The sequence below is a fragment of the Parus major genome, chromosome 7 (genome assembly GCF_001522545.3).
Source record: "Parus major isolate Abel chromosome 7, Parus_major1.1, whole genome shotgun sequence".
Classification (NCBI taxonomy): domain Eukaryota; kingdom Metazoa; phylum Chordata; class Aves; order Passeriformes; family Paridae; genus Parus; species Parus major.
The window spans coordinates 20,929,820-20,945,249 of record NC_031776.1 but is presented as its reverse complement, the minus strand read 5'-3'; the positions used below and the strand labels follow the sequence as shown (position 1 = coordinate 20,945,249).

At 36.9% G+C, this 15,430-nt stretch overlaps 1 protein-coding gene across 9 annotated transcripts in view; it reads left to right on the top strand.

Annotated features, from left to right (window-relative positions):
- The window catches only part of SLC4A10 (solute carrier family 4 member 10), a 171,431-nt gene that overhangs the window by 82,517 nt on the left and 73,484 nt on the right, over window positions 1-15,430 (top strand). For all 9 annotated transcript variants that reach the window (XR_004498203.1, XM_015634510.3, XM_015634509.2 and 6 more), the window contains one exon: window positions 9,040-9,186. Coding sequence is in view for 8 of the 9 variants with exons in the window: in XM_015634510.3 (XP_015489996.1) it covers window positions 9,040-9,186 (147 nt within the window). In the remaining variant the exon portion in view is untranslated. The remainder of the gene's footprint in view (window positions 1-9,039; window positions 9,187-15,430) is intronic.

Sequence of the window (15,430 nt, the reverse complement as noted above, 5' to 3'; positions counted from 1 at the left end):
TTATTTTGCAGTACATGTAGGCACTTCTCCCCCTGGAAACAGTGAATGTGACTCACAAATGTCTGTCTTACTCACTGTACATTGTGTTGGGTTCTGCTGAAAAATGTGCCTTTTTTCTAATGACATAACAGCTATGAAATATAAAATTAAATAATCAGGTGCTAATTGCATACCTTAGAAAAATAATATTATCAGACTATTAATATGTATTATGTAATTAGCTTTTTGACAGGCATTTAATTGGGTTTATGTTTTAAAAATGTAAATAGCTAGTTACTGAATATTCTAGGGAAGACTAGATTTGCCAGGGCATAAGTTTCAATGGCACCATGTCAGCACCATTTCAAAAACTGCAATTCATATGAAGAACTACAGGTTTAAATCTGAACATCTGAACAGTATTCAACTTCGTATTAAATCTTATCATTATAAGTATTTTGTCTTTTTTTTTTCTTAAATTTTATATTCTCAACATTTGAACTTCAGAAATACTGATTTAAATGTGTACTAAAATTTCCATTTAAAATTTCAAAGCCTAGCAAATATTTGGACTTGCATATTTTAGGCAGTCGTTGTGCAAGTATACTGCAAGTACATTTCTTGTTGAAAGCATGAAGATATGATGATTAATCCTGCCTCGAAGAAGAGACACGAGAATAGATTTTTGCCTCAGTCTCTCTACATCAGTATTTTCTTTCCCTGAGCAGTATAGTAAAAGTTTGGGAACATATGACAGGAACTGCAGAGGGAACAGAAGAGATGTGGTGCTGATCTTAGTGCCAGTACCTGCAGTAAGTACTTCAAACTGTATCTTTTTACTTAAGTTTGGTAGTGCTTCAGAGGTGAATTGTCTGCAGAGCTTTGGCATTCGGATTTTCAGCATGAATTATTTTTCCATGTAATTAATTTTTTTGTGAGTTGTAAAGTCAGGATCAGTCACTAATATTGAATAGGTCATTTGTCTGACTGTTGCATTAATAGAAGGACTGAAAGACATTTATAAAAGCAAAAGATATTATATTCCCTGGTTATAATCACCTGTTTTGCATGTTTTCTTTCAACATGTGTCCAGACAAAAATCCTACTGAAATAAATGTGCTCTCATTTTTATCAGTGGTGGAATTCCTGAAAGAGAATTTGGCACTGATTCTGAGTGCTCAAGTATTTAATTGCAAAAGGACATGTTGTACATGTACCTGCCTGGCAGCTAGGCAAGTTTCCATGGACAGATGTGCACATCCACAGCTGCTCTCAGCTTATTCCGTGGAGTTGGCTCTGGCTATCTGCCATTGCTTCAATGCATGGTCAGTAAGAACAGCTTTCTGATCTGATGGATACACCTACTGTTTATCTCATAGGTCAAAAATACTTGGATTGCTCTGTCTTGGAGATCTCAGATATTCTCAGGTCACATGCTGAGACTTTTGGACTATGTAGATATGCAAGGGGATTGACATTAAATACACTCTGACCAAGGTCTGTTCCTTATGCCCACCGTGTTACTGAGAGGGAAAGTGACCACTCCATGGCCATCCTCAGCTGCAGGATTTTTGTGAGAGTGTTTCAGAACTACTGGGGGTGTTACTGCTTTGAGAAGCAGCTTCAACAGGGAGATGGATGGAGATCAGATTGTTAGGTGAAGGTTCAAGAATGAATTAGGGATGAATTCTGTCTCTGTTGGAGAAAATTGCAAAACAATCCTTGATTCAGAGGAGTCACGATTTTGCTTTAGCTTTTTATGTTTCATTCATTTAATCTGCCTAAGTGGTGTGGGGAAATTTGCCTCAGGGGAAATCAAGTTTGCCATGTTTTATATCTCTGAGGACACTGTACAGTATATGCATTGCAGTACATCAGAATATGTCTCCTGACACTTTTGACAAAATTCAGATTATATGGATTGCTTACTGAAAATCACAAAACCACTTAAATTTAATTATATTAAAAATATCACTAGTACAACACAGATTGATGCAGAAGCTGAAGTTTAAACTTAATAAATCAAAAGCTAATTTTAAATTTTGTAGAGATATTTTGCAATTAACAATGTGCGTGAAGGATAATTTTGATAGTAGATGCTGAACAGAAAATGTGACATTCCAGAGTATTTAATTATTCCCTTTTAAAAATAGTTATTTTAGTTATATTTTTCCTTTTTAGATTTGTTCTAGCTTGTGACAATAATTTAAATTTTTTTAAATTAAATTTTGATTATATACTGTTGGGGTTAATGTATGAAAAAGCTCATTGCGATTAAATGATAACCTCCATATGTTATTGCTTAGTAGAAATTTGAGTGGCTAAAGTATTTTAAGTAGCCTTTTATTCTCAGAGACTGGACCTTTTTAGCAGAAATAACATCATAACACACCTGTCTGCCACTGACATTATTTACCTGAAAATTAATAGGATCTAGCAGGTCATAGGACTGAAACAATATAAATTTTAATAACCTGGCCTTGATTCACCTGTGCCTCAATGTAGAAGCAAGTCAGACATTGGCTCTGCTTGGTCAGACAGGAGCATCAAGCAACATTTCCCTTCCCTTTGGCTCCCAGGATGCTACAGCCTACTTCAAATAATTTGTTACTATGTCAGTACAGATGCCCTGCTCCAAGCTTCCTGGCCTGGGCTTCCCTTGGGTGCCCTGCTCATCCTGACATTCACTCTGACCTCACTCGTGCTCCTTGCAGCAATGTTTGCTGCACTTAGATGGGAACAATAAAAGCTGTGGAAGCAGAGTCAGAGAATGATTTGGCTTAGTCTGTACCTGAAAGGTTGCTCTTTCATTTTGTTGCCTACCAGGTATCACATACTCAAGCTTATTCCATTAGTGATTCCTAAGGCACGTGTTTCCGTAGTGACTCTCATCTAGTTTTGTTTTCTTTTTCCCATGTAATTCAATATTCCTTGAGATCTCACTTTTCTTCTTTTGTCTTGGCAGTCACCTGGTTTGATCCCTTCGCTCCTGTTGTCCCTCCTCAGCAGTTTCTGTGTTAGTGAGGAGGTGGTTCACCTTGAAGATTCATGAGTAACTCTGAAGGATATGTTCACAGAATCTCTTTGAAATTATGAATAATGAAATAATGGAAAGTGCCGCAGTGTAGGTTGGACACTGCAATCTTTAGCTGATGATAAGGTTTGGTTGTGAATTTGGTTTGAATTTGCTCTGAGCTTCACAGACAGGAAACTTTTCAGTATTTGTAGGGACTAATAATTTCAAATACTTCACTTTGTGAAATCCGAGATGAAATTAACATAAACCAATATGCCATTATTGGTGAAAGCTGATAAATTGCAGCATCAGAAGACAGAAACATTCCTTCTTTAACACACAGTTGTACAAGTACTGAGGTTGATTTTTTATTTTTTAAAATTTTTTTTAGCTTGTTGCTAATTTAGAAATATAGGTCAAATTCTTCTCTCCAATAACCACAGCTTCACTCTCCATCAGTGAAAAAGTGGTATATCAGAGCAGGTCCTTTAATATTCTGTGTCTGCTGGCTTTTTTCCTTTTGTCTGGCAAGGTCCTGATCGTGTGATAGAACCATACATACAATACTTCTGGACTCCTCTGGAGTAATGTGGGAAATTTGAAATATAAGCACTGGTGAAAAAATACTTTTTAGCCCACCTACAATCTGGAAAAATCTTTTGTTAAAATGCAAGATATTTTTGTGAGGGCAGTGAATTACTGAGGCTCTTTAAAAGGTCAGCTTTAATGATTTCAGTGAGATGCTCTTATCCTCCATATTCAATGTGTCCTTAACGTTATCTTGGGTCAGGGATATTGTTTTTATCTTTTTTTTTCTATATAATTTCTGTTATAATCTACCCTAGAATATAAATTACATGTATAATCTAAAAAATATTTTGATGGTTTTCTTGTCAGTTCCTCCAAATTATGGCACAGCAAAAAAGCGAAAAATGGGCTTTGGGCAAACCATAACCACAGAAACTGTTGATTTAGGAAGGATTGCTTTTGTCCTTTCTGCTTTTTCTCCAGCTCTGCCTCCCTGCTGCACTACAATAACGAATCATGAGTCATGTACTCTCTACTCCTACACAATTCACCATAATAATTTTCTTTCCTGTAAGGAGGAAGGCAAATTTTTTTAACCCTGCATGGACTGATGTTTTCTGTGATGGTTTCTGTCTACCTCACTGTTCATTTTTGAGAAGATGAAAAATTTCATTTGGTTCATATACTCTAGCTGTCAATGCATACAAGAGGCTTCAAGGCACTGAGCGTTTTCCAGGGGAGGCGAAACCCCCGTGATCCTGCTGAGGTCAGCAGTCAGCTGAGACTTGGCTTGAACTACTGCCGGAGGATTCTGTCTCAAGGCATCTTGCCTTTGCAATGTGTTTCCTCAGGAGGTCACAGAAGCCTGCCTTTACTCTTTCTGGAGGTGTTTCAAGACCCATCTGTTCCCTTAGCTGCCCCTTCCCTCCATGCCTGTGATCAGGGATTTGAAAGCCTTGGTGTCAGCAGGTGCCTCAGGCAGAGTCAGATAATCCCAGGTGGAAGGCAGCACAAGCACATGTACCCTGAGCATCTGGTGCTCATGGATGATTAGATCCAGGACAGTCATTTTTTTACACAATTGCCACCGACTTGGCTGGTTCACTGAGAAGCTGTAAAGTACCTACTTGAGTTCCACATTCCTGATGTAACATGGAGACCTGAAAGAATTTCCATGCTGAAAGAGGCTCTTCTCCATGGTTTATGCTGTGTTTAATTTATGTTACAATTTTAAAAGTCAGAATTGCCTTACATATCAGTGAGTCATAGGATTTATCTGGTCTTCCTGAGTTTTTCTATTAACCTTACATTGGCATCAGTAGTATTTTATCTTGGAAAGACTGTGACTTTGTTCTTGCAAAAACATACTCTGAATTCAAATGTTGATTTATTCCAGATGTGCTGCTAGGAAAGTGAAATATGAACACAAGCATTAGTACCTCCACTATTAGGATTTAGGAGAAAATAATTTTTAAAAACAGACCCACTGAGAAAATGCAGTAAAACGCAGATTATTTACAATGCGAAAGCTTATAAAGAAATGCAATGTGCTGAATTTGTCTGCTCTGCAATGACCTTTATACAAAACTACACATCCACTGGTAAACTGTATAAAGATTGTTTATAATAAAAGACTATTCTGAATCAAATTGCACATAGCTGGGGAACAAAACCTAGAATACAAAATTAGTTCATATGTATTTATTTATAGTATAAGAAGCTTGTGGTTTACTTTCAAAACATTAAAATACTTCTTGAGTTAAAGAATTTAAGGATTGAAGAAATAATAACCCTTGTTAGAAAGCATTCTTTTTAATTTTTACAGGATTACATTAAATCCAAATTACATTATAAAATATTTAAAAGGAGTCCTGTTAATTATAATTAATTTTGAGATAGATAAAAGTGCATATAAGCATGTGGAAAAACTAGGATCTTCCCTAAACTTTTGAAGAAAAAAAGGTATTGTGCTGTAAGTGTCTTCTGTTTGTAGAGCTATGAATTCATTGCCCTAGAAAAGACAGATATGAAACATACATTATTAATATGAATGCGTTTGACAGAGACATTTCTAAGAATAAAATCTAAGTAGCAGTGTTGTTTTGGGTTGCTGTGTTTCAAAGGAGAAATTATTCCTTACACTTTAAATTTATTTTAAGAACCCAATAGCAAATTAATAATCCAAAAAAACAGGCTCAGAATAGCAATTGTTTTTTGCATATCCCTTGAGAATGACAGAAGTAACATCTAAAAATGATTTTCAGAACCTGGCATTCTGGGTCTTTAAAGCCAGAAGCTTATCCTAGTTACCTATCTTATGCATTAAATAAATGAAAAGAAAAAGAAATGTAGTGGGATTTCTAAAGCTCTGAAAACACACAACCCATTATAGCTGATGGTGCTTGATGACTTAGGTATTTCTGGAAATCCCATTGCAATTATTTGAGTGATGTGACATACCAAATGGAGATGGAGAGGAAGGATTTGTAAATGTTTCCCTTAATTTATTGGAATTAAGATATTTTTAATGGAATGCTAAGAGCACAGATTTTTTTGCCCCAGTGCCTCCCATTCTTCCAAAAACAATTTTAATACAGACACAAAAACAAATTTAACAATTTTCTTTTGGTAGGGAGAGCAATCTGTTATGCTCACCTCTTAAACCACGTGCCAGTTCTGGGTGAGAATTGTTGTTAGGTTGTACCTGATGTCAGTGGTTTGTACCCTGATGTAATCTTCAGTTGTTACAACTTCCCATACTTCCCATACTTCCCATACTTCCCATACTTAGTGTTTTTGTAGCCTTGCCAAGAATGAGAAATTATGATCTAATTGAGCTAAGCGCTGTGAAAATGTATGGCAGAGCAGAATTATTTTACAATATTTGAGCAATATTAAGTCATTTTTAGTTGACATCCTGATGAAGTAAATAATAAAAGACACAAAAAAGTTTTTAAAGATAAATTAAAGAAATGCCCGTATCATTTATTATCTATAAGGGTATCCTTGGTAGTGGATATCCTGGTTGATCCTGACTTCTCTATTAGAGATGCCCTTTCTTTTTAGAAATTTTAGTCAGCTTTTCCTAATATCTGCCCTGGTCTGTCTGTGATTGACCTTCTAGTCCTGGCAAATTTAGAGGGCTCTCTGGAAACTCTGGTTTTATAATGCCTTGGACACTTTGTACAGGAAAATGTACATTACATTCTGGGCTCTAGTTCATAATACCTACCATGAAAAGGTTACTTGAAGTAAGGTAATACAGTAATTGGATTTCTTTTGTATTTCCTCTTTCTTTTTTTGCTGCTTCTCTCATTCATTGTCATTTTGTCAGCAATTTAGAATTCATTACTCTTTTGTTCCCAGATGGTCTCTTTTTTGCTCCACAGTTCTGATCTTTTAATAAACCAGAACTACTTAACTCTCAGAGTTTTTGCTTTTTGCTCTATGATTATTCAGTAGGAAGCTATTGCTTTTCCCCTCTCAGTTTCTTTTCTTCGTATTTGTCAGAACCTGGTTACAAGCACCTACCTTCCTCTGCGTGTTTATTGAAATTATGTCTAGGTAGGACTCTGCTGGTCTCAGTAGGTTCACACCTACCGAGTGTAGAGTAAAATACACTTTGCTTTTTCCTGATGTCTATATTAGTTTCCAGCTTCCTATTTTTTTTTCAGTGTGAACTGATTGTGTCTGTGTAAGGAAAATTGCTGTGGCATTCAGACACACACATGAATGTTCTGGCACTGTATCCCAGTGTACTGAATAAAGAACAGTCTGGACTCAAGTACTGGTTTCAGCCCTGGAAATTAATTGAAATGTGAGTCTCAATCAGCATTTCCTGATGCAGGTACAATCTGATCATTGATGTAGGAGAAAACTAGGTTAAGCATGCCAACTTCTATCACAAATCAGCAGGAATGTACCAAATTACTAAATTAAAAAAGCAATCTATTTGCACCTCTGGAAATTACTAAAGTTTTAGGAAGGCTAAGCCATTCCTTTCAAAATGTTGTTTTGCTATTTCTTCTGTCTGAAAAAGGGGATAAAGAAATGTAAAAGTAGTGCATTACTCATGTACTTCAGTATCTTTTTAATGAATTTTTCTTTGTGCCATGCACTACTGACTGCAATGCATTTGAAATACACAAAAGGCAGCACTTGAAACCATTTATTGGGTTAAATGTAATAAGCAAGAAGAAAGACGTATTTAATAGTTAAATAAATAAATAAATATTTTTCAACTTGTGGACTTTGTTTTAGGAAAAGCTCCCGATTCTGCAAGACAAGTCTCTCAAAAATTGGTGTCTCTGCTTTCTAGTCTCCTCTACATGGATCAAAGTTAAGGAAGTAATTACTGTGGTGTCCAGTCTTTTCTCCAGCTTTTTTGACTCTGCCTCTGCAGAGAATCCCTGTCAATGTTGAATTTCTTTTATATTTTGTGACACACGCTGCCTCGCTGTGTTTTCTGTCTCCATGGGATTAGAGATCACGTGCTACCTTAGCTTAGTGTTCTTGACCTTTTTCAGATGATTGACACTGCTGAATGATTGCAGCAAAGCAGCAATTATCCATGAGCTGTGTTATGTTCATTTCAAGGAGAAAATAATGTTATTTGAGATGAGTAATCTGGACTATGTCTTTCTGCTGAGTAAATGTAGGAGACCTGCCTGTAGTGAGTCATGTTTCCTTTCCCATTTGTTCTGGTTAGTGGTTCTTTCTGCACATTTCTGCTGTGCTCTCCCCCTTCTAAATGCTTTACTGTGCTCTGATCCTGTTAGCCCACACAGCAAGAGAGCTAAATATTGTGGGCTTGATCAGCAACATAAAATTCATCAGGCTTGAAGGCAGCAGGCATGCAAGACATACCTGCTTATGTATTTAAAAAAAGAAGAAAGAAGAAATTAAAGCACCCTAAGATACCAGCAATGTATTTATGATGTGAGCATGTAAAGTTGTATAGGGATTTTTTTGCTATTGTTTACAAAGTGTTTTATTGTTTTTTTTTTCTTTCTTTTTTATAATTTTTCTTTGTTTTTTATTCAGTGAATTTCCCACAAGAATTCTGTCAATGTTTGGCTCATAAATAGGAATGAATTTGGTAAAGTTCTTGTACACATAAAGCAAACAGCAACTTTACCAAATGTTCAATCCAAAGAGATCCATGTGTCTCTTCATATTACTGTTTTGGAAGACATTTAACAGAACACCTGTCTGGCTTTAATGAAAGTTCACATACAAAGATGCAAATTTTTTTGAAGGAAAAAAGAAAATATCTGGCACTGCATCATATGGACTTCAGTACTGGGATTTCTTCCTGTATCAAGGGGTTGTGTATCTGTGATGCTTAATCATCATGATTCAAATCAATACTGTTATGACTATTAACATTAGAATAATCAACGTTATATAACTTCAAAATTATCATAAGAATTATGCCATTAATCCTATTAAGTTTACTTACATTGTTGTTGTGTTGCCATAGCTCCTTTCTCAAAGGTACCTTTTTTTACCTGTAGGCCATCGAACATTGTTCATTGGGGTTCACGTGCCACTGGGTGGAAGAAAAAGTCACCGGCGCCATCGGCACCGCGGGCATAAACACAGAAAGAGAGACAGAGAGCGAGATTCGGGATTAGAAGATGGGAGAGAATCTCCTCCTTTTGGTAAGACAAATTTCATTTTTGGATATGTCTTCAATAAACGTCAGCATGATTACGCATACTCTGTCCTGTTACCACTTGGACATGAGTAGAGCAGAGTTCTGGAGAATCCACCAGAGCTTCTGCTGGTGATTCATTCCCGTGAACAAATCCACTGATGGGCAGCAGCCAGTGGCAGTCTGTAGATGAGAAGGCTCAGTAGTTTCTAGCTCTGAAGGAGCACTGTGGGAGACTGTTCCTAAGTGCTCTCACAGACTGCAGCCACCACTGAGGGGGGAAGTTCTTTATGGCACCTGCTGCCTCAGGGCAGGCTCTGGAGTATTTGCCCCTAAAATGCAGCATAGAAGAGTTGTGGTCCTTTACATTTAGTTTTGTAGTAATGTTGATGTTACCGAAGCTGCAGTGCTTTATCAGATTCAAATTTTCCTAATATGACACTGTAAATGTGCCATTGTAACATGAACCTGCTAACTGTGGATGTGAGGAAAAAGCAGGGAAACAGTAAACAGGAAAAGTACTTTCAGTAAACAAACCTGATATGAGACTCCAAAAGTTCTCAAAATTTTAAGTTAGAAAACATTACAGAGAAGAGAAGGTAGTCATTAATAAATTAGTTAAGCTTTGTCTCCAAACACCAAAGTTTTGTGCTGTTCAAAACTGAAAACTGCATGCTATGAAATGTCCAAGGCTATGGAGTTTAAAATATAATGGAAGTGTGTGTGTAGAAAACAATTTGCTAGTGTGTTTTTCAATCGTTAGAGAAATGTGCCAGTGTAATTTCAGGTTACAGGATAGTAATTATAAGACTTTCTTTTAATCAGAAGTTTGTGTTATGTATGTGGAAAGCTTTTGAGCAAGCGTACTGCAAGTGATGATTAGAGCTTGAAATTCTTAAATCTTGTGCAATGGTTTATTATATTGAGAGTAAAACAAAGTCAAGACTTTTTCAAACTTAGCAGATACAAGTTATGTTTTGAAGACTGAACAGTGAAGAAAAAATTGGCTGTGGTGGTTCTGTCTGGAATGGATTTCAAATGTACAAAGACCCAATACAATATTGAAACCAGTTTCTTGGAAAAAAACAAAGTTCATAAATTATTAAAACAGTTTTCAAAAAGAATATGCATATATACATATAAAGTCAGATTAAAAAGAAACAATTGAAAGTTACATTAGCCAAGAAGTGAGATATCTTGAACTATGAAACAGTGTCTTCTGTTGAGTCATCTGGTTTTATTTAAGTGCCAGTATGTGACACATTTTGGCTGAGAACTTCACTCTGTTCTTTCAACTTCTGGAGACCTAGGCTTGTGTCCTTCTTAATGTCAAAAGTTTAAAAAAAAAAAAAAGAAACTAACTGGGTGAATCTGTTCTTAATATTCTTTGACATTTGTGCATACTATAAAATACAATGTTCAACATAATTCTGTGTTAGCTAAATCAGCCTATGCTCAAAGGATCTCTGAGGGTGAAATAGCAGTAATATGAAAAAAAGATAGTTTTGAAGCGCATTTTTAACTTGATGTTCACTGCACTCGTCCTCTGGTGTACCTGAAGAAATGACTACAGAGCTGCAGTTTTTTAAGTCACATTTTCGGTTTTAAAGGTATTATAGCTACCAGTTAAATGGTGTGTGTAAGTGGTGTCACTTGACAGACAAGTTACAGGTCAGAAACATGGAAATCTTTTCTGGATTCCTACTGCTGAAGATATTCTTCAAAGTGCTTGGTTGATAGCAATTCAGATAATCCAAAAATAGAACCACCAATCTGGAAATATCCAGGCTTTTCATCCTGAATAATTATCTGAATAGTAAATTTTGAGGGTTTTTCCCTTTGTCTATCTGACTCCTGGAAGTTTGGCCAGTGAACTAGATTTTGAGCTTTGACATCTGTCCATCCAGGCAGAAATATGGCGTTCTACAGACAAGAGTGAAAGGGATTTGCCTAATGAAGGCAAATCTTAAAATGCTACAGTGATGGTGAGGTTAAGCACATATAGGACAGGCAGAAAAAAGAATAGATAGATTAATAGTAGTCTATATCCACCTCCTTCTTTTACTGTGGTTTTTCCTTACAGGAGTTTCAGACAGCTTGTTGTGCTGCCTGTGGAGAAGCTTTGCCTTTAGAGAGAATATAGGCATCGTTTTTCTATGCTTTATTTGCACAGAGGGAGCAACAGATACTTCCCACACTAAATCTGAACCTACTAAGCCTCAATAAGCTTTTTAGCTCTTCTTCCCCATGACTTAGTTTCCAACAGTAACCAGAATCAAAGGAAGCTCAAAGGAAGACAAATGCACTTCCTTTTTTTGATGCATAACTTAATATGAGGGACTGCATTACCTGAGAGAGTAGATGCAAACTAGTCCCTTAATTTATGAATCATTCTGATTTAATTAAACAAGCAGAAATGCTTAGCTCCATCTTCCTATCGACAACTTTTAATGCGTTTCTGCCAAATAGTAAAAGGCTGTATGCTTGGGAACTGTGAGGGAGGAGGGGAAAGAAAAAACATTTTGATGAGCAGGTGCAAGAAGAAAAGATGGAGAAAATAAGCACTGTGAGACCAACTGATAGAAAACAGTGCTTTGAAGTAAGTCAGAAAAATACATAAGGATTTTTATGATACAAGAGAATAAATTAGCAGTGTTTTGAAGCAGTGAAGTATGAAAGGAGATATAATAAAAGCAAAAGATCCAACAACTGAATAATAGAGATTCTGGAACAAGTAAAGACCTGAAATATTCAGACATGAAGTGCTCCACACTGCTCAGTTAATCCAGCATGGGATAAAGCATTATTTTTTTGTCATAGTCTATAACTGTATAATTTATAACTTTTTCTGTGCAGATCTTGCTCTGCTATCACTGTTCCAGAGGGCTGTGCAGGGCACCTTGTGCTGTGAGGCTGTGTGGACCCCGATGTGGAGTGGTTCCACCAGGTTCCTGTCTAGTAAAAAACAATTTCTTTAAGTGTTTTCTGTGTATCAGCATGAGTAGAAAACCTCTAGTCAGTGTAATGACAACAGGGGAAGCTTCCTGGTAATCTCTTTGAATCCTGTCTGGGAAAGCTGTACCAGCTACTTTTTGGGAAGGTTTCTGTAGAGAATAAAATTTTTAGAACATTCTGACATTAGCTCATAAACTTTTTTTTTTTTTTTCATCTCCTACTGTCACTTTTCAAAAATAACCCAAATGTTCTCAGTGTACAGATTCAGAGATAACTCCAAATTAGGCAAATAATATGCAAAATATGTACTTAGTGGAATGAGTCCTGTTATTTAGGGGCACAGGTCCATCACTCAGGTTTGGGTTTTATTTTCCCTACACCTGATTCTCCCTGTCTGTTGCCTCTTAATGAGATGAGGTTGTAAAATATGTCTCCATTTTGCCATAATGAATTTCCTGTAAAATGCACAACTTGCAGATTAAATGGTTTGCTCATTGGGAGGCTTTTTTGGGTAGTAAAAATTGTAAGCTAAGTGATTTCAGTGGCCTAGGTTTTCACTGTCTTGTTGCTTAAGTTTCTTCTTTTTGGAGAGCAGGAGAAATTCAGTGAATTTATCCAGTCTAGTTAAAAGTGCAGTAGTACTATTTGTTTTTCTGGAGAGGTTTACTGTTCTCAGCTAAAGTGCTGCTGTTGTAATTAAAGCCCCAATTTCATTTCAGCCTTAGGCTCCCCTTCGCCACAGTTTTCCTTGTGGGGTAAAGTATTGTGACTGCTTTGTGAATTAAATTAGGGAATTGATGCAAATTAAAACTAATTTGATAAAAAAAAAAAAAGCTGTTTCTAGCCTGGGGCATCTCCTTGGTGCTGCTTGTGAGGGCAATGGGTGCCAGCCCCTGTGAGCTGCAGGGCCACCAGGCTCCATCAGTGCCGTGGGTCGTGGTGGCACTGAAAGCCTGGTGAGGATTTCCCTTTGGCTGGTGGGGTTGCACTTGCTTGTGTGCATGTGGATTTTAGTGGCAGTTTTCTGTGGCTTTTTTGATGCCTGTTGTTTGCCTGTAACCAATGAAACAGCTTTTTGGTATTCATCAGTTAAAGATATTTAAGTAGCTGTTTTAAAATGGTGGAATAGGAAGACTTTGGCTCTGAACAGGGTGTCTTTATTTTTTTGATTGTTGAGGGTTTTAGATTTTGTTGAGGGTTAAAGTGAACACAGCTATGAGAGCTGGGGTTTGATTACAGCCTCGCATGACTAGACACTATTGAATGCTGTGGAAGGTTTGGTTTGTTCTTTTAAGAAATCTGGATTTAGTAATCTCTAGTTTTAAAGAGGCTTAAATTTGTAATTCATGATATTGGATGTGGCAAGGCAAGCAGAGCAGCCCTGGAGGCGAGCCTGACACAGGAGAGCACACGGCTCGGGAAGGACTCCCTGAAGGTAAATGCAGGAAAAAAATGTGAATTGCAAAGCTGTTCTTGGTTAGTAGAACCAAGGCTTCTCTTGGCTGGTATAAGAACCTGAAGGAAGTAAATTGAAAAGACTCAACTGGATATATTTGGTACCTAATCTCAAGTGCTGAAGGGATATTGGCAGGGTAGAGTTAATTATTTGTAAAGAATGTAGCTGTTATGAGAATTCACCTATTCTTAACTATAGGCTTGTATGATGAAGGATGAACTCAGAAATTTGAATTTCTGGGCAGCTGTGGAACAGATTGCTGCAAATCTGGATTAAAATAATGTATCATAACTGCAGTTTTAAGAATCTAGCAAAAAGAAGAGAGTTAAAGCTTGGGAATTGTCCATATTGTCAAATCCAAAAGATATGATTATTTGTCATAGCCCTGGGTTGATGGAAATAATTCATGTCAAGAAAATGCTGGGATAGTTTCTTGAAGCAGATTGTAGCTATAGGGATCAAGTGCCAGACAATAACCAAAGGGATACTTTCTCCCAACCCAACCTGTGATTTCTGAGGTCTGTGAAGAGATTTTCAGAAGTGTACTGTATGATTGTTTTCTATTTTATGTGAGCTTTAGCAATGCAAATTTAGTTTTAACTTTTACTAAGTTTTCTAATGAAAAAAAAAATAAAATTTGTGATCCTTATCTTAACTGATTGCTGAGGGCAGGGTCCAATCTACAAAGGAATGAGAATAGGGGAGAGTCCCCATCCACCACTTCTGTGGTGAGTGCAAGCAGGAGGATGATGAATATTTGTCTGAAATGATGTGGATTTCTCCGACTGGTATAGTGGAACGGAATGTTGGCCTGAATTTATGTGAAGGGACTGAGAGCAATCCTCCTTTGTTACCCCAGACCAAGTCTTGATTCCTTAGTTGTTCCTTGTTCCCTTAGGCAAGAGGGAGCAGCCCTGACCCAGAGTTGTGTTTGCACTTGGGGATGTTTTAAATGGGGGAAATGCCAATTATGATTCCTTTCTATTTGTGTTTTGCCAGGTGGGATGGTGTTGTGGGACACTATTTGACACTCAGCACTGTTCCAGGGAGCAGCTCTTCATGTTTCCCTATGGGAATTAGGTTATTAGAAATTCTGTCTTTTAAATTTGCTGTTTTGGGATGTCTGTGCCCACATCTTGCATTTGTTTTAGCGATGCTGTTGACTTTCCAAGGTGTCATAATATAGATCAATATGTCAGGTTTCTGCAGGGTCACTCCCTTTCTGCAGCTCTGAATCCCACTTTGAATTTGTGTGTTCAGCAGTAGCTTAACCACCAAATCTTCATTTTTACCCTTTTATCAGACCAGTGGAATTAGCCAGATTTTTAAGTGTGGAATACTCAGAATTTGCAAGCATGAAATGAATTTGAGGTATCAGAAGTAGTTTGGATGCTAGTTCTGCATGTATGAAATGAGCACAAGCCCAGAGAAAGCCAGGGATAAAACAGAGGGGAGCCACAGCAAACACAAAGGTACTTCAGTTTTCCTGACTGAGACTGCTCATTAGCCAAGTAGGAGTGCTTGTCGATGGTACCCCTGTCCCTGTTGTGTACCAGCCTTTTTACCCAGTTCTAACTGGTTGTAGAGGATTTCCTGAACTGGTGGTGGACTAGTTACCTGGGAGAGTCATCAACTGCTTATTGTGAAACTTTAAATTCATATTTCTTCTGATAACTCTGAATATAAATAATATATCAACTATATTTATATAGTTGATATAAAACAACTACAGTGACAGAAATACTATTGTAAAAGATTAGTCTCACTCATTTTTTAAAAAAGATTAATCTAGATTGTTTTTATTATTTTTTAGAAACAGCAGTAATAGTATGAAGTTATT